The sequence below is a fragment of the Convolutriloba macropyga genome, chromosome 13 (assembly GCF_964194025.1).
Source record: "Convolutriloba macropyga chromosome 13, txConMacr16.3, whole genome shotgun sequence".
In the NCBI taxonomy this organism is placed as follows: domain Eukaryota; kingdom Metazoa; phylum Xenacoelomorpha; order Acoela; family Convolutidae; genus Convolutriloba; species Convolutriloba macropyga.
Window position 1 is genome coordinate 22,402,588 of NC_134480.1, and position 20,055 is coordinate 22,422,642.

General features: G+C 36.4%; 1 protein-coding gene across 6 annotated transcripts; it reads right to left on the reverse strand.

The window, feature by feature from the left end:
- Positions 1–468: 468 nt before the first annotated feature.
- LOC142351997 (uncharacterized) lies at positions 469–19,189 on the reverse strand. Of its 6 annotated transcripts, none has more exons than XM_075404314.1 (4): positions 19,173–19,189; positions 12,225–12,473; positions 9,853–9,913; positions 469–5,092 (listed from the first exon to the last, which is right to left on the reverse strand). In XM_075404314.1, exons 2-4 carry the CDS (start codon positions 12,399–12,401, stop codon positions 573–575), a joined length of 4,758 nt encoding a protein of 1,585 aa, XP_075260429.1. In that variant the 5' UTR covers positions 12,402–12,473; positions 19,173–19,189; the 3' UTR covers positions 469–572. The 6 variants fall into 6 exon arrangements, with proteins under 6 accessions (XP_075260429.1, XP_075260427.1, XP_075260428.1 ...); XM_075404312.1 differs by lacking the exon at positions 19,173–19,189 and adding an exon at positions 15,664–15,859; XM_075404313.1 differs by lacking the exon at positions 19,173–19,189 and adding an exon at positions 15,224–15,361.
- Between the last annotated feature and the right edge of the window lie 866 nt (positions 19,190–20,055).

Sequence of the window (20,055 nt, forward strand, 5' to 3'; positions counted from 1 at the left end):
TCTCATAAGTTATACAGTTGTTTGCCTTTGGGGAAATCTTTTTTCTCTGCAGGATCGTTTTCACAGACCTGCTAGTGATACCTTAATTGCTTGCAAAACTTAGCATGTTCGCCGATAAATTCGATGACAAGTTCCTTATTTATTTTTGAAATTGAGGAAAAGGGAACCAAATGCGGAATTATTAATTTCAAATTTCAAAATGTAGAAGAAATAATGCGAGTATTAAAAACTGCACTAATTTTTTTTGTACTAAATATCAGCTTTGTGATTCAGTTTCTTTGTCAAAATGAGATTGTCGACCTGGACAGAAAATCCAGAAAGTCTCAACTGCTATTCGTGACGTCAACTGTACAAAAATTGTTGTTAAATCGGTTTTCGGATGCAATATCAATCAATTGTTTTACCACTTTTCAGCGTAAATTCCGTTGCGTTTTTGCAACATACGAAACTTAATAAAAACTAAAACTACTTTCAAATTGAGATCCTTAATGGTTGTGCAATTCAGTTATTCTGGATTTTCATTCCAGGTCGTTACATTATTAAGGCTGCAGTTTAGCAACAAAATAATTTATTTATGAGCTCGCAGGTGTTGAAGAACATGTCACCAACGCGCGAATCCGATCAGCAAGCGATCGTGATCGTTTTTCCTTTTCTTTGTCGTCAGTGATAACCGAACTCCGAGGAGTTTTTCTTCGTGGAAGTGTGTCCTCTATTGGTTCCTGGCTTGATACCGGAGCCACCTCTGGTTCGGGTTTTCCTGCCTCTGGCTTGTCGGTTTCATCGGGTTCATCTGCAGAGGGGTCTGTGTACTCAAAGTTAGGAGGCAAAGATTGGACGAATTCAATAGTTTCTGGTTGTTGGAAAGTGTCTTCTTGAACTTCGTTGATTTCTTCGTTTGAAGTTGAATTGCTTTTGCTGCCTTTTTTCTGTTCTTCTAAAGACGAACTCGAACCGTGTTTTGCGCTTTCGTCGGATTTTGGCGTTGGTTTTTCTGTGGGTTTGTTATCGATTACAATATGGCCGTTTTCATAACCTGTGTTATAGGGTAGAGATGCGGTGAAATCTTTTTCCGGGTTGTATGTGTTCTTTGCGTCTTGAAATACGTACGACATGTTAAGCATATGTAACTGTTCCTCACGTGAAAGTCCAAAATACTGAGATCGGCGTTTGTGCAGCTCCTTGTCAAATTCAGATTTTGGTCTCATTTGCAGCCTGTGAACAGTCAGTGGTCGAGATCGCATCTTCGGAGATCCGCCAGCTACATGGATTACAGGCGGAATTGGTGGAAGCGGGTGGATTTCGTCCTTCTTGTAGGGTTTGGGGCTGACTCCTCGAATGTATCTGTGAATCGTTGACGACATTGGGCGTCCTCGCAGTACGGGATGTCTTAAAACGACCTCGCCTTCTTGGTCTGATTTCTGGCCGTCTTCTTTGGTCTCAACTTCTGGTTCTGTATCAGCCACCATCTCTGCAACGTTATCAACTGGTTGTTCTTTATCAGCTGAATATCTATCTGGAGTAGTCACTACAATCAATTGTACCTCGGGTGCAGACGACTCATGGATAGTTGTCTTTTCTTCTTCTGTAGGTTTGGATTCAACTACTGGTTCCATTATGGGGGCGATTGTCTCTGGTTCTTCGGTTTTCTCTTCTTCCACTGGCACAGATTCAAAAACTGGTTCCATTGCGGAGGAGACTGTCTCTGGTTCCTCGGTTTTCACTAGTTCAACTGGCACGGATTCCACAACTGGCTCCACTGTGGGGAAGGCGGTCTCAGTTTCCTCGGTTTTTGCTCCTTCTGCTGGCAAGGGTTGAACTATCGATTCAACTGTTGGAATTATTATTTCTGTTTCTTGAGAGTTTTCTTTTTCCGATAGCACGGCTTCAATTGTAGGTGCAACTATGGAAGAGACTTTCACTATTTCTTCTGTTTGTTTCTCTTCGACTGGCGCTGAATCAATTGCCGATTCATCTTTGAATGTGACTGTCTCTGGTTCTTCTGTTTCCTCCTCCTTTAATTGCACGGATTCAACTGCTGGTTTATTTATACAAGAGGAGATCGTCTCTGGTTCTTTTGTTTTTTCCTCTTCGTCTGGCACCGATTTAATGACTAGTTCCATTGTGGAGGAAACAGTCTCTATTTCCTCAGTTTTCACTTCTTCTACGGGTACGGATTCAACCACTGGTTCCACTATGGAGGAGACAGACTCTGGTTCCTCAGTTTTCTCTTCTTCCTCTGGCACGGATTCAACCACTGGTTCCGCTATGGGTGAGACAGTCTCTATTTCCTCAGTTTTCACTTCTTCTACTGGTACGGATTCAACCACTGGTTCCACTGTGGAAGAGACAGTCTCTGAATCTTCAAATTTCTCTTCTTCCACTAGCACAGATTGAACCACTGGCTCAACTGTTGGGGAGATCGTCTCTGGTTCTTCAGTTTTCTCCTCTTCTACTGGCACGGACTCAACCACTAGTTCTTCTTTTGGGGACATTGTCTCTGCTTCGTCAATTTCATTTTCTTCAACTAGCACGGATTGACCCATTGACTGTGGTTTCTCCGGCTTCGGTTCATCCAACAGCACGGCTTCAACTACTGGTTCCACTACAGGAGAGGTTGTCTCAGATTTCCCGGTTTTCTCTTCTTCCACGGGCACGGATTCAACCATTGGTTCCTCTGTGGGTAAGATAGTCTCTGGTTCCTTGGTTTTCTCTTCCTCCTCTGGCACGGATTCAATCACTGGTTCCTCTGTGGGTGTGACAGTCTCTGTTTCCTCGGTTTTTTCTTCTTCCACTGGCATGGATTCAACCGACGGACCTTCTGTGGATGAGACAGTCTCTGTTTTCTCTGTTGTCTCTTTTTCCACTGATACGGAGCTAACCACTGGTTTCTCTGTAGGTGACACAGTCTCTGCTTCCTCTGTTTTTTCTTCCACTGGCACGGACTCAGCTACGGTTTCCACTATGGGGGAGATTTTATCTAGTTCCTCGATTTTTTCTTCTTCCACTGACAGGGAGTCAACCACTGGTTCCTCTGTAGGTGACACCGTCTCTGATTTATTGGTTTTCTCTTCTTCCTCTGGTACGGATTCCACAAGTTGTTCCACTGTCGAGGAGAGAATCTCTGGTTCCTGAGTTTTCTCTTCGTCCACCGACACGGATTCAACCAGTGAGTTTGCCTCAGGTTCTTCGGTTTTGTCTTTTTCCATTATCACGGCATCAACCATTGGTTCCTCTGTAGGGGAGACGGTCTCCTGTTTTTCAGTCTCCTCTTCTTCCACTGGCACGAATTCAACCACTGGTTCTGCTGTAGGGGAAACTGTTTCTAATTCCTCGGTTTTCTCTTCCTCCTGCGGCACGTAGTCAACCACTGACTCCTCTGTAGGTGACACAGTTTCTGCTTCCTCAGTTTTTTCTTCCATTGGCATGGACTCAGCTACTGTTTCCACTTTGGGGGAGATTGTATCTGGTTCTTCAATTTTCTCTTCTTCCACTGACACGGAGTCAGTCACTGGTTCCTCTGTAGGTGGCAATGTCTCTGGTTCTTCGGCTTTTTCTTCTTTCTCTGGTACAGATTCAACAATTTGTTCCACTGTCGGGGAGACAGTCTCTGATTCCTGAGTTTTCTCTTCGTCCACCGGCACGGATTCAACCAGTGAGTTTGCCTCTGGTTCTTCGGTTTTGTCTTTTTCCATTATCACGGCATCAACCATTGGTTCCTCTGTAGGGGAGACGGTCTCCTGTTTTTCATTCTCCTCTTCTTCCACTGGCACGAATTCAACCACTGGTTCTGCTGTAGGGGAAACTGTTTCTAATTCCTCGGTTTTCTCTTCCTCCTGCGGCACGTAGTCAACCACTGACTCCTCTGTAGGTGACACAGTTTCTGCTTCCTCAGTTTTTTCTTCCACTGGCACGGATTCAGCTACTGTTTCTACTTTTGGGGAGATTGTATCTGGTTCTTCGACTTTCTCTTCTTCCACTGAAACAGAGTCAGCCACTGGTTCCTCTGTAGGTGACACTGTCTCTGGTTCTTCGGCTTTTTCTTCTTTCTCTGGTACAGATTCAACAATTTGTTCCACTGTCGGGGAGACAGTCTCTGATTCCTGAATTTTCTCTTCGTCCACCGGCACGGATTCAACCATTGAATTTGTCTCTGGTTCTTCGGTTTTGTCTTTTTCCACTATCACGGCATCAACCATTGGTTCCTCTGTAGGGGAGCCAGTCTCTTGTTCCTCAGTCTTCTCTTCTTTCACTGGCATGAATTCAACCACTCGTTCTGCTGCTGGGGAACCTGTTTCTAATTCCTTGGTTTTCTCTTCTTCCAGCGGCACGGATCCAATTGCGGGTTCCGCAGTTGGGGAAACTGTCTCTGGGTCCTCGGTTTTCTCTTCTTCAACTGCCACGGATTGAACCACTGGTTCAGCTGGGTTGGGGATTGTGTGTGGGTCCTCGGTTTTATCTTCTTGCACTTGAACCACTGGTTCCTCTGCGGGGGAGACAGTCTCTGGTTGCTCGGTTTTTGCTTCTTCCACTGGCGCGGATTCAATCACTGGTTTGGTTTCATTTACTGGCTCTTCCGTGTGTGTTAGTGTCTCTGAGTCGTCTGTTTTGTCTTCTGTGTCTGAGTTACTCTGAAGAGCGGGCTCTTCCGAGGTTGGAACTTCCTTAGGCTCTTCTGTTCTGCTTTCAGTGACTGGCTCTTCCCTTGGTACTACTATCTCTTGTTCCTCGTTTTTTTCTTCTGGATTTGTAGCTACGGCTAAATTTTGCGTTGTTGCAACTGTCTCTGGTTCATCTCTTGTCGCTTTTTCGTCTGGATTGATTTCAACTGGTGGCTCTTCAGTGGATGCAACTGTTTCTGTTTCTTCTGTTTTCTGTTCTGGTTTGGTTTCTACGGGCTGCTCTTCGGAGGGGGCAACAGCCTCTGAATCAGAATGCGGCTGTGATATGTTGGCATCTTCCGTTTTATTGTCCTCATTTTGCTCGGATACATCCTTGTTAGATGTTGCAGTTTCTTCAGCATCATCATCATTGGGAATCGGGTCTGCTTGTTGAGGCGGGTCACTATCGCTGAGTTCTTCTGTTTTATTGTCACCTAAAAAAATGAGTTTTAAAAGGATTAGGGGCATTCAAAAGTTTACTTTCAGCTTGCCGATAAAAGCCGAGTAAATTTCTTTTCACACTGATAATTTCAAACTCGTTTTGATCAACGCAGCGCTTTTAGAACTCGTACAAGTTCTCGCTCAAAATTTAGCATCTTTATTAAATAATAATAGAAACAAGACACCAATGTCGAGATAGCGCTGGTTTAATTTTTTCCGTAGCAGTATTAATATAAAAACTAAAGACTGCATCCTGGACGTCTGGTAATACTGAAAACTATCGCTACCAAAGTACTCAATATTTTGTTTAAATTTTTGTTGCCAGATGAGAGGATTAAGCTAGATGTCACCTACATTTTAAATAAAATATCAACTTACATTTTCTTCAATAAAAATGAGAAAAAAGGTCGCAAATTAGACGCACTCAGCCTTATATTCTTTTTTGCCAAAAAGGACTGAGAATAAAAAAATTCACTATAGTCATCTCTTTATGAAATTGGGAAATTGGGGAAGAGAGATAACACGAACCTAATCTTTTATTATTTGTTTACAAAAAACATAAAGGAGAAAAAGAAAAGCCCAAACACTAAACATTTTAATCAAGTCTTTAGGCAACTCAAATTTTTTGAAACTGCATTGTTCTGAACCCACTTTAGTGGGACGGGAGGATCTATATACTCAAATGGTTTTCTCAGTCAATTTTGGCCATCGATATATTTATTGTAGAGAGTTGTGAGTGGCTCCATTAGAAGCCAATCCATTAGAATATATGATTAAACGAATTTTTGGGGAAATATCGAGGTTTACGTGAAAATTTTGTGAATTGTGAATAATAGACCAATTTCCCTTGTTTTCGCTCATATTTTCCGTAATTTCATTTACCACAAACTTTTTGTTAATTTTGCTAAATTTTGTGCAAGTTGTCAGGAAAAAAGTTATTGTTGTTACCTCTAGAGAGAAGAGAATTGATGAAAAGTTTCATCCGAGTTTTTTGGATAAATTTTTTGAAATCTTTTTTGAATTTTTCAACAACAGGTCGCCAGTCTAGTTTTATTTACCCCCCTATTTTTAAGTTTGCCTGAAGCAGAGACCCAAAAACTGCTGATACAATTTTTTTTAATTTCAAAAGAGGGCCAGTTTAACTTCCGCTTCCTATAAGAGAAATCGTGAGTTGAATTATTGACCGTTTTTTGCTAATTCAACTAGATATTTATGCAAAATGCATCTTTGTTTTGAATAAATTGATTGAAATATTTCATTTGCGACGTTATCTATTTGGGAAATATTCGAAATATTTACGTGTTTTACTTGGACGCGCAGCTATATCAGAGTAGATTTGTTGTCTTCTCGGACTCTTACCATAAAAAACTTTTCCGGATTGTATTAGGGTGCAATATGTTTTTCAAAGTTTTTCTTTTTTGTTTTTTCATGTTAATTAATGGCCAAAATGATTTGATAGCATTGTTTAAATTAAGCAACTCTCATTTGACTGAAAATGAGCTTAATTGAACACAATATGTATTAGGTTTTCAGAGTCAGCTCAATTTTTCTAACGCTCTGCAAAGTGTTTTTGTAGAATTAAATTCAATTCTTGTATTGCGTACGTTTGCTTTTTGCAGTCTCTTGTCTTAATCTTACTCATCAGTTACATTTCAACTGACTTCTGTAATTGTTACAAGTAAATATAAGCCATTTTTTCCAGTTGATGTCTAATGGCTTGTGTGTATCAATGACTTTGTGTGTATTTGTTGATAAGTGATATTTTGAACTTTCCATCCTCATCCTACTACTTTTAAATCGTAGCTCACTCTTAGTAAATATAAAAACTTTTAATTTACATCTGAATATAAAAATAGTTCCTATATTCGTTTTTATCTTCAACTAACGGTCTCAGGCACTGCCAATTTTCAAAAGCTGTGTGATTTTTACATGTTTAACCATTATTTAGTTCTTTTTTCTTTGCTTGACAGATTGTCACAGTGGTAACGGGTCCAATGACGTTTTAAGGGCGCGCAATTGAACATATTTAAATACATTGGTGAATTTATCTGGCATTTTTTTTTTTTAGAATTTTTAATTTTTACCGATATTTGTCGTTTTTTTAATAGTTGATCAACATTCTCCGGATAATGAAAGATCTCAAAGCCTTTGAACTCCCTTAAATGTAAAATTTAAGCAATTAAATAAATTGAGGTTTCACCTAATGATTTTAATGACTTTCAATTGAAATATAGTCGAAAATTAAAAGGATTTGTGAACCTACCTTTTCTGTTCTTGATTTCTTCATCATGCAACAAAGTCTCATTACTTTAAGGTCTTATCTTTTTTCTAAACTATAAAACCATTTTTATTTTTTTGTTTTATGTTTTGGTTTGTATGGTTTATAAAGTCGCATAGTTTGAATTGTTTCAATACTCTTGTAAAGTTATTTGTGAAACTTTGACTTCTGTCCGTATTTGTTGTCATTTGCAGCTTTATGACTTGGTGTCACTAGTAGCAAGCAAGGAGTTGCAAGATGATCTGTTTTTGTTTCTAGTTGCAATGGTTTTTGATTTTCAGAAATAATTGTTTTAAAAAATCAATGAATTTTTGAAATTGTCCCTTTTTGTCTTACTTCTGTCAATATTAAGCCATTATCTGTAAAGAGAGATAGCAACCTTTCGATAGCGAGCCCAATTTCTGTCTTTTGAAATTTTTTGTTCAATTTCATTTAATGATTGAATGGCTTTGTTACAATGAATTATCGTATGGAAAAATCTATTTGTGGATGTCTGCCCATTTTTGTGTTTTTTCTTGTTTCCTTGCAAGAATATCACAGCAACGGGAAGTTTGTGCTGGCCTTGAATTTCCAATTGAAGATTCGCACTCTCTGTTGTTGTTTGAAGTGTTACGAACTTTCATTAAGGGCAGGTTTTTAAATTTGTTTAGTGTAGCATACCTTAATTTTTGTGTCTAGGTTTTATGTGATGCCATTTTGATTTTGCTTTTATGTTTTGTTTTAATTATAGATATCAAATTTTGGGTGTAAATTGTGTGTTTTTCTATATGAAATTTAATATGTCTTGTCTTATATTCCAGTTAGTTCAGGTATCATCGGCCATCTAAGGCGTCATTACTGTAATCATTTAGTTGTTCGCTGAACATATGTAAGTTTTCGAAAACTTTCTATCTCTTCCTCATTGGGTAAACAATTAAGTCAAAAATGTGGATGATCAGGGTCGGAATTTTATGTGCTAACCCACATTACCGATCCTCCTTATTTCGTTTGAGGTTCTGATTTGTAAAACAAAATTTGCAGTTTTATGTGTTTATTTTTGATGATAATTTTGCATCAAAAGCAATGTTCTGTTAATTGAAAGCGGCTTTATTTGTTCCATATGGAGTTAACTTTTATTTAAAGTTGTAGAATGAAACAAATAAAATTTCTAAGTTTTACTTTTTGAAACAAACGAATTATTAGAATTTCACAGGAGTTTTGCTATTTGCTGAAACGTTATGTGAGCAATAATGTTGGGGAACGAAGTTCTGTTTGAATGTTTGAAAAACTGCGTCAATCGTTTAAAAAATTATCATTTTCAAATTATTGGTAACGCAAAAGCCTGATGTCTCGTTTTCGGACAACAATTTTGGTGATGTTTAGTTTTAATAGAAAAGTGGCATGGAATGCAGAAATACTGGGTCAAACAACGTAGAAAATATTTACGGCATTTAATTTTTTGTTTTTTTAAGTGTGACAAAAATGAGAATTTTTGTTTAAAACTTTACAAAATGCAAAGTTTGAAAAACTGTATAATTGTTCATAATTTATTTGAAATATTCCGTGATCAAAACATATTCACAGCTATTTTATAGAAGTTTTTGAAGTTTTGTGCCCAATGTCTCCACCGATATATTTGTACGGCATTTGCCGCATTTTTTAATTGTATTAATAAGATTAAAAAATAGTAATTTGGCATACATCTTAAATACTAAAAGAATGGTTTTCGAGAACCTGTTTCACTTTTTTTGACTGATTTTTAGACCCAGTGTCAGATCATAATGCATGAAACTTTTTAATGCACTATATTTGGACGCGAGAGTCAATCACTCACTTGTTAAGGTAAAAGTAGCTAAATTGGGGTGACTTTTCTCAAATCTAAAGGTGAAAAGCCGAAAATGCTAACGATCTTATGAGATTTTTGTTGTTTTTGTTCTCGGTAAAACTCTGTAAAACTCGGTCCTAAATTCTGAAGGCCTGACATTTTGGACGCATTAATTGAGATAAAGTGTTAAGGATTCACTCCTTCAGCGTTGTTTTTTTCTTGCGGCTGCCTTTCTCTCAAACCCTCCCATTTCTGACCGCTGAAACCTCATTCACAAATTAATTATTAGTTTCTGTCACTTAAGCCCCGATTGAATCACGCCTCTAGCAACTGAACCCGATCTTACTTCTACATGTAGTTGATTATCAATTAACAATTAATGTTCAAATTAGGGACTTGAAAAGTGCGAGTCACGAGCTTCGGGATTAATATACTCCAAAAAAGGGATAAGGATTTGGGAAAAGGATTTTGGGGTGAGACTCTTCCACTTTAATACATTATTGTAAGATCTTGCATGGTATAAGATAACTATTTATATATAATCATTTTAATTGGCATGTAAGCCGCAGCCTCTATCTTTGTGTATATGTTTATTTCGATACCGGTAGACTCTTGTAATGATGATATAGGGGTGAAAAGAAACAGAACCGTTTTGAAGCAAGCAACTTTACCATTTTGTACACCAATAGTTTCATTTTCATCCACCATATTTGCTGTCTCGGCTGACTCCTCCTTAAACAAAATACAAACCACAAAAGTTATTTTAGAATTGATTACAGAATTGAAATGTCTAAGTCAAGCTTGCTATTTTAAGATTTGGGAAGAAAAGAAACGGAACTGTGGTATAGTTAACAATCTTTGATTATTTCCTCGAACTAGGACGTAATTTGACATTATCAAAGGCTGATGGCGACGTATCAATTAAGCTTTAGTATGCCTTTTGCTAATTTTAGAAGCTTATAGCTGAGAGTTTGGTTATCTTGGCGCAATTGGTGACAATATAAACGGATAGAGAGTCAACTCTATTCTTTAGTTCAATAGCTCTCTGGTTTTTGATGTGGACATCTGTTTATATATCAACGTACGATGACAGCCAAACCTTGCTCGATCTTTGGTCTTTGGTCTTTGATCATTTTATGGGAATTTTTTGAACCAATTTTGCAAAAAATTTAGAAAAGGACTTAAAAGAAACATTATTTGTTCTGTTTCCAATAATTTTTGTCTTCGTGTGTACGAAAAGAATTTAAAAAGTAATTTAAATTTTTTTTAAATTTTTTTTTAAATTTAAAGTTTTGGAATAACAGCAAAAATTTCTTTAACATCCCTCTATTTTAATGATTTCTTATTAAACAACAAGAATTTGTTTGGCGCACTTACACTCCCAACAGTACAATCAGGTTCTATGTAAACGGCTTTTGATTTAATTGAGGCTAAGTTTAAGTTTTGGATTTAATTGTTTTCTTCTCAACGTTAAAAATAACTTTCTCAACATTTTTCTTTAAAAAAATTGGCACTTAATTTGAGAGCTGCGAAATCACTCTTATAGAAAATCTTCTTTTTTGTTTAATGTGTTAACTGCCACAACGTTTTTAAAATATCGGCGCTGTTTTATCTTAAAAAAAAATAAAATTTTCTGGATGTGAATCCTATAATTTTTTATTATAACTACTTTTTTGATTTTTAATTTTTAGATGATCGTGTTTATTCATTTTACTGTGGAAGCTTGCCAAAAAAGTTAGTTGTGCAAGAATGTAAATTTAAGCGCAACGAACATTGATTTTTGGGATTAGAGAGACAACTCAATGCAAAACTTTGGGTACGGGCGAAACCCAAATTTACACTGATAGTTTTTTAATACAAACGGCTCAAAGCTTATAACACGAAAAGCTGCTGAACACGAAAAGTTGTTCTCACATGGATTTTTCAATTCACTTTAGCACCAATTGAAAAATTTTCAAGCTCTAAATTTGATTGCTTTTTTCTACCTTCACTAGACCCGCTTTACTCAAACTACCACTTTTGTTTGACTTCCTGACATCAAAAAATTTTCCAACGTATGATGAGAACATCGGTTTTTTTAGCAACATTCTGATGAGATGCGGTGGGAACATTATGTGCGCACGCATATTACCGATTCTCCTTGTTTTGCTAATTACTCAGGAACTAAATCTTTTTTTCCGATTTTTGTTTTTCTTGCCATTTTTTCATCTATGATCAGACAATGACCGCTTTCTCATCAAAATGTTTTTTTTTGAAAATTCGTATAACAAAAATGGTGATAATTATGATACTAACTTTTCTATAATGTTATTTTTACTAGTTTTTGTCCTTATCCATCAGCAGTGAGCTAAAAAATATGCAAATGGAAGAATTCAGTTTAACCTTTACGTTTTTAATGCAGAAAAGTGGAAAATTGGCGTTGCGCAGTAAAGTTGTGTTTAGCAATTGTTATCATTGGACCTTGAAGGATTGATTTATTTTTTTAATGATCGTTGATCAAAACCAAGATTAAATTTGTTTAAACTACGCTATAGTTAATATAATTTTTTATATTTTAAATATAATGAAATCTTGAATATTGATTTTGCAGGAACTTTTTGGGAGATTTTACAAGAGAGAGTATTTCAATTATCAAAAACGTTACAAATTGAACTTTATCGTCTCGATATTAAAGAGAGGCGTTATCTTCTTACGAATTTTTTAAATTCTTACACAGCGACACAATTTGTTCCAAGAGTCTTGTGAGATTCCTGCACGGCAAATGATTGCTATAAATTTGTTAAATTATCCATACTTATTGTTTGGTGCAAAATTTATTTAAAAATCAGACTTGTATATTACATAAACAAAACGAGTGACTAATAAAACATTTTTGATGAGTTCAAATTAGCATGCTTGCGATCTGCCCAGATTAACCATCTGATCATTTCAATAACAAGAACTGTAGTATGCGGTAGCATAAACAAATTCGAATCTGCTTATAAGAAAGCAGCTATAATGAGAGAAATTGGCTTTGTAATTATCTTTGGAAACTAAAACTTACTCGAGGCAACTTTACATCGTCATCATTGACATCTTCGTTTGCATCGGTGACGTCATCATGGTGGTTTGAGTCATTGAACTCCCCAGAGGCTTCAGGGGTTGTTTTCAAGTGAGCTGTTTTGACCTCTTCTGGTTCTTCGAAGCTGTTGTTTTCCATCTCGTGAAATGATCCACTCATGCTCAGCTCTAGTTCATCCTTTTGTTCTGGTTGCTCTTCTTGTTTGTGGTGTTCCGCAAGGTATTCGGAATTCTGATCCATTAATGCAATTTTTAATTAGTCAGTGATGAAAAGTAGCTTAGATGTAATATAGATCAAATATGACCTAGGATGAGATTTTGGTATTGTCCAATAGAAGTGTTAGCGCCAGTACGCTTAATTAAGTAACAGAAAAGAATGGATTTCTGATACGGTATCAAAACTTTCACATCCCGGATTGATTATTCTCGGTAGTCTTACAAAGAGAGGTTATATCAATTTGAAACAACTGCGAAGTAACAAGTTATTTTAAACAAAGGATCAAAAAGCTGGCCCAACTCAGAATAGAAAAAAAAAACGCTTGGAACAAACTCTTGGCCGCAACTAAAAAAGTTGATCAGTAAAAAGAAGCGCTGACTTAAAATTTCCATCTCCGTTAAGTCGAATTGAATACGCTAATTTCATTTCGTTTTAACGGAGATGTCGCCTAGTTTCTACTCTCATACTTTGGGCAAACTTTGAAGTGTTTTCTTTCTCTGTAATCTTGGTTACTAACAAAACTTAAAACTTAAGTACATTAGAGAAAACTAAAAATTGATTTTGATCGACGCTGTCTGATTTAAAAAAGAAGTTCGACATGTCCATTGAGTACAATGCGTGATTGCTTATCAAAAAACAGATTTACTAATCGACTAAAATTGAGTAAAATATATAGAAAAAAAACGAGTGAGATTTTAATTTATTCTAAATATCTTGTTATAGACACAGGAAGTTTTTAATGCTTCTTAGCACCTCAATTTTTCCTAGGACCTAACAGTATAATTGATATTTTTTTCTATTGCGTTTAATGCCTTGAGACTGTGCTTGAAACATTTCTGAAGATGTTAATTTTCTTTTCTGAAGGTGTAGTAGTACTACATACAATACAAAACACACATATATGTTTTTTATTAAACTCTGATGTAATACTCTTGCAATACTGCCATGTTGTAAATCAAAAATGCCTGTATACTATGCCAACTGGCAGGAAGTATGAACTATCACTAAAAAAGGAGTAATTTTGTAGTAGAAGCAATTTTGGCATCTATGGGAGGATACAATCCACTGGATGGCGTTTCAAGCCCAGCAGCAGAGCAATAGCCGCAAATACCAACAAGCTCAGCACCTACAATTAAGCGGTATATTAGGTAGTGGTGAAAGTAACTATGTAGTTGTTTTCAATAGAATATGTTATTACCCCGGCTGATTTTTACTCTAAAAGTCTGTGTGCCGATCAGCAAAAAATTTAACTATCAAAATGAAAGATTTTCTTTTTTTCTTTGATTTTTAACACATTTTCGTTTTTTTGTTGTCTTTTGAGTGCCGCATTTTGGCTTTAATTTTTTTGTTATCAATTATTCTTTTGATAGCAGACTACGCTCTTCAATTTATCAGTTAGATTTGTTCGTTTTTCATTAAAAACTCCAAATAGAGCGTAGATTTTATTTGTTTGCCTAAAACCGCATTTTGTTGAGGCAGGTTTTGCCAACACATTGGTATCCGAAGATTATTGATTTATTATCGAAAAAATTGTATCAAAAGGAAACAAATAATTGGACGTAACAAAACCATACAAGAGATGGAGATGTGTATCAAACAGAGGAGATACCATCTCTGATGCAATAATACTGATGCAATACTCTCTGATGCAATAATACTGTGCTACTCCCACATTTTTATGTCGCATAGTGATTTAACCAATCAGACTATTCCATCTGCCAGGAAGTATAATTTATCAGTATAAAAAGCAGTAAATTTGTAGTAAAAGATTTTTTCATGTCTGCTGGGATACCATCCACTAACTGGCATGAAAGCGCCCGCGGCAGAACAATAGCCGCAAATAACAAGCTCAGCTGAGCTCAGCGGCTAAAACATAGTCAAGTTGCTCCAGCAGTAAGAGCTAATATTTTGCTTATTTGCTTTCTGCAGTAACACATACAGTTATGCGCTATCTTAGATAGAAATGATTGTAACTGTGTACTTGTTTCCAGTACAATATCTCATCAACCCCGGCTAATTTTCGCTCTAAAAGGGGGCAATGGTTAAAAAGATGCCAATAACTCGGTCTGATAAAGTACAATTTTGTCAAGTGAATTGGAGCAATAAATATGAAATGTCAAAATAACGAATGCTGCACGGAAGCAATTGTGTCAGATCCGGCCTTGAAAGACTTCATAAGAGAAAATATGTGAAAGTATGTAAATATGAATTGGACTAAAATCGCCTTAAGTTTTTTTCTGATATGAATAGGTTAACAATAATTATACATTGCCAATATTAATAATTTTGTTCCTTAATTGAAACTGATTTTCCAAAAAGCATCACTGCTGAAAAAGAAAAACAAGAGCGGTTATTTTGGATTGGGTTTTAGGTAATTTTGCTGCGATCGGCGCTGACACTTCGAAAAGGGCAGGTTGAAAACCAGTTTACAAAACTTAACTTCAAGTTCCTTAATTATAGAACCGTTAAACGTCGCAAAAGTTTAATGCATCTTTGAAACTGTTAACTCTGGTGTAAATTCTCAAAATATCACAGCTAAGTTGCTATTTAATGATTCAATCTAGTTGCTGAACTAAATAAATCTGGGCTCTTTGAAATTGTAATATATCGCAATGTTTATGACGAAACCATGCCACGCAATTCGATCTGCTAACTAAGTTAGGTTCAGTCGTGCGATTAGTTAAACAATTGGCCATATGTGTAGAATGAGCAATTTATTATTAAGGCGTCTGAGATTCAGAAACAAAACGATAAATCAAACCAACCTTAGCTTGTTAGCTTGCGTTGAACTTCACTAGATTCGGTATAAATAATGTAAGCTTGATTAACAACTAAATTTGTGACTGTATCGAACTTTATAACTCCAGAAATGCTTGGTAAGAATTAAACTAAGGATGTTTGCCCAACTTATCGGGTCTATAATAAGATGTATTTGCTATTTAGCTCCTATGATCAAATGGTTCTAAGCGTATTAGTCAAATTTGATTCTAAGATCGCGATCTCGACTTCACCTCCACCCCATTTTATGCTCATAAGATGATTATAAACCGCGTTATAACTAGTTATAACATCATGGGATTAACAAAGCAATCAAAATCTGAGGGCTTTTGTTTGCTCGACTCAAGTTGAACAAGCACTCTCAAATCACACGGGTTCGTTTAACAGTTATTTGATCTTGTCTACGATAAATAGGGTTTGTACTTACCATTAAACGTGTTCAAAAAAGACCAGATTCTTTTCTAAAATAAAACCGTTATATACTAGAGTTCAAGAGCAAAATTTGACGTTATATACGTCTAGGCGTTGTTATTTAACTTTGTCACAATAAGATGAAGTTTGTTATGAAGTGAAGGTCTAGTTTTCAAGCTGGTGCTCTGTAATTTAGATAAATTTGCAACAAGAGACAGTCAGAGCTTTGAAAAACTTTTGTCCAGTATAATATAAGGCACATGTAAGTTCATTTCTCCATATTTTGATGTTTTTCCTTTGCAGTTATAAGATGTGTTAATACAAGATTTAAGGATACGCGTTGTTAAAAATACAAACAACATATGTTATGTTTGGGAGTTTTTCAAACAATGTTGGACAAGTGTTAGGAGGATCCAGCAAATATTGGCTTAATGAGAATGGAAATAAAAATATTTCCGCATTCTTTGTAAAATGCCTCATTAGTTAATTGTTTGCAAATTCCAGAGAAAATAATGCGGAAGCTGACGGAGTTCATTGGTTTCAATATTTCTGTTGATTTTTTAAAATCGGGAAAATTGCAATTTTGTTAAACCAGAACGCGCATAGATGAGGCGTTATATTTTTAAACAAAGGGAAATAGCTTAATTTGATTCTGTCGGCGGATTTTTTTAATTGGTCGCGAAAAAGAAAATTGATGACCGAGATTCTCGGAGAAAGGACAGTAGAATAGGGTAGTAGGTACACGGAAATGATTTATGCGTAGGAAGAATGTGACAAGGAATGGACACTAGAAAATATTGTTTTAGCATGATCATGGCATTTTTTATAGTAACTGACCCGGACTGAACGTCAAGTCTTAATCATTACTGCTTCAGTGAGTTTGCAAGTCTTGGATCAGCACTGTATCACAGCTCGGATCATGCCACTTTTAGACTTGGCACGTCATATATCAAGTCTTAAGTCTTGGCAAATCTTGAGTCAAGTCTTGGCCAAGACCTGACAACCTTGCGCAAGTCTTGGCTAAGGCTTGACAAGTCTTGGATCAATTAATGAGCACAGTTTTTATGGTTTGCTTTCATTTGGTAAATAAAGAAGAAGGCCGCCACCTACAGTGGCCTGCATAAAAATTTCTCCAAAATGAAAAGAAGCACAAGGCAGGAGCACGTCCAAAACGCTGACTTGACAGAATGAAAAAAAGTTCTGATATCGCCCCAAAGATACCAGTCTTGGCCACTTTTTTCTGTCAACTGAAAAAAAATTGGTTTCGGAGTGAATATATGGGTAGATTGGTATGTGCTCAATTCAAAAATAGCTTGGTCAGATGATCAAATTTCTCTTAAAATAGAGTTATCAATTCTTGCTATTTTTGAAAATGATTATTATAATTAATTTATTCTCAAAAATTTGCCTAACAGCGCCTAATGAAGACTTGTCAAGTCTTTGTCAAGACCTGACTCATGACTTTTCAAGTCGTGGTCAAGACTTAACTCAAGACTTGCCAGGTCCTGGTCAAGACTTGACTTAGACTTGACAAGTTATTAGCGAGTCTTGGCATGTCTTCAAAAGCCTTAAGACTTGAGATAAGACTTGCTTAGTACCGATTTGCTAATTCAAGGCCTGTATTTCACTGGAAAAGTACTAATCATGAGTTGAAAATAATTCCGGGGATCCAGATGTCATTGAGTTTCTTTTTTAAATCCATGACAGCTTTTGATCTATCAGTTTAAACGATGCATATTTTAGAGTGTATGCACACCTAAAATCTAATTTTAAAAAATCAATTTGGAACATCATTTTTTTAATTACTTATCTAAGAGTGGCACTTTTAGGCCAATGAATTTCTTGATTGTATTCTTTATCCAAGCAAAACACATGACGCAACAATTCAGTCATGCCTAATCTCAAATTCCCAGATCGAAGTCAAAATTTTTTTCGATTTTTTTTGTGTTAATTTATTTGATTTCTGATCAAAAATTTTTTGAGCATTGATTTGCCATCTCACTTGATCTTTCTTGAACCCAGTGGCTTCTGATCAGACGTATACCAAAATTTTGGGTTCTGATCATAGACGCCCTAACCGAATCAACCAGACGAAGTGGAGACGTCAATTGTAATAATATTTTCATAACGTCCAAAAACATTGATGATCTGATCATAACGAATTTTTTTAAGACCCGCAACGAATTCGAATCTTTATTTTTTATATGGGATGATGGCCGTTGTTTTTACATTATCTTAATGTAAAAGAATCTTAGTCATTACTGAAAAAATTTAAGTGAGATTTTTTTATGCATAGGTTATTTCAAATCTCGCTGATTTCTTATGCGATGACAAAGTTTGGATCAATTATGCCGGACCATTTTGCTTTGCTGACTAAAAAAATGATTGGCATCAAAAGTTTTTGTCTTTCTTCCACTTTCATTTTTTGCATTGTTATTTTCAAGCAGATTTCAATTTTTTGTTGACAAAAAAATTATTCGATATCGATCAAGCGATGTCGAGGTTTTGCCGTTTTGTTCTCGTAAAAGTTCTTCCGCGCAATTTATTTTCGATTTTCGGGCTAAAATTTGTTGGCCTGAAAATTTTACTATTTTCTTGATGCTCTTTTCCTTAACCGTTTGCCTCCCGCATTGTTTTTATAACTCCATATATCAAAAAACTTTTGTATGGTCATATAGCACCTCCGACCTGAAGGCCAGCCAATATCAGCACTGGGCACGTCTAATTGCACGTTTTATTTCAATACTGATTCAGAACTATGATCATGTCGCTTTTTACACTTAGTTGTCTAAATTCAAGTCTTAGTCACGACGTGCGCGTCTAAATGCAATTCTTTGTCACGACGTACACGTCTAAATGCAAATCTTAGTCATGACGTGCACGTTTAAATGCAAGTCTTAGTCACTACGTACAAGTTTAAATGCAATTCTTAGTCATGACGTGCACTTCTAAATACACTTCTTGGCGTGTTGATCCGATCAGCCATTGTACTGCAAACAATCTTTCTGCGGGTGAGCTGAGGACCTGTTACAGCCCAGGTCGGGTGCTGCCAGGTCGTGGGCATTACTATTTAAAATATAGCAAGTGCGCATGGGGGGCGTTAAAAGTTATATGCCCACAAAGCGGGGGGGGGCAGAATAGATCCAGATTGTCTGTACAAGCTTTCTACATGTCTCTCCAATTTCAGTTACTTAAGAGTTCATTCCTCTATCGTCTCAAAAGCTTGCATTTTCTTCTTAAACTCTCTATGTTTTCAGTCTTTTCGACTTTGTCGATTTTTCATATAAAGTTTTCAAAAATTCCAAAATCACACGTTTTCAACACGTAATTTGCAGCTTTTCAACTATGCTATACGGCAATGCGGTCCAACGTGCACGTCTAACGTGCACGTTAATGTTTTAAGCGTTTTGTGCCAACGTAAAGCTGGACTCCAAACAAGACTAAAAGACCTAAAAGACTTTTTTTAAAAAAAGGCCTCAATTATCGGCTCTTTATGTCAATTTAATGAAAAGCGTTTGAACTCACCTTCAATTCCTTGATTTATGTTAACTTGAATTATTATTTTTCTCGGCCTGATTTAGTGTTTCTAAATCCAGGAGTAGGTTTGGTTATTATAACTAGGGAGGTTTATTCAATGCTATTCAAATAGGTCACGTGACTGCAAGTTGAAAGTTCAATCACCAGATCCTGCCATCATGTTGTTTGTTGTTTGTTTACAACCGTTACCAGACCTGTTGAGCAAATTGTTACGTAACCACTATTCGCAATTACTCAATAACGTATCGCGCGATCATTGATTGCATTCATAATGGCTATATGGTGAAGTTGCGTAATTGGAGTAAATACAGACAGTAGTACGCTGCTGTTCTTGGAATTCAAAAATTTTCCAATTAAAAAATAGTTACCAATTTTTCCAAGTCTGCTTTGGACTTAGCCTATTTTCGCAATGCCCCAAAAAAGGGGTTGCGAACCATATAGCAAGTTATAGTTAAGTTAATTTTGGTCGACCGATATTTTTGCGAATAAAAAGAAGAATGGTGTCATTGGAAAGCACTTGAAAAACTGAGTCAATGGTTGAAAAGATATTAGTAGTATATAATACCTACGTAAAGAAAGGGGGGGTTATCATTCGACTCTTAACCATAGGATAATAGGTAGTGGCGGTTAAGTGGGAATAGGCTAGGCGGGATAAAATCTTTCCGCCTGCTGTTTATTGCCGTTTGGATTGTTCTATTCCGCCGTTCTTGCTAGTTCTTTCTGGTCGTTTGAATTTAACGCTACATGTAAAAAGTAGTCTCATTACACTAATAGTGGGGAGGGGCTTATTATGTGATATTTAGACGTGTGATTAAGTGGTTTTGGTCAGTTGTTAGCAAAAATTGATCATTATTGGGAGAATGTGTGCATA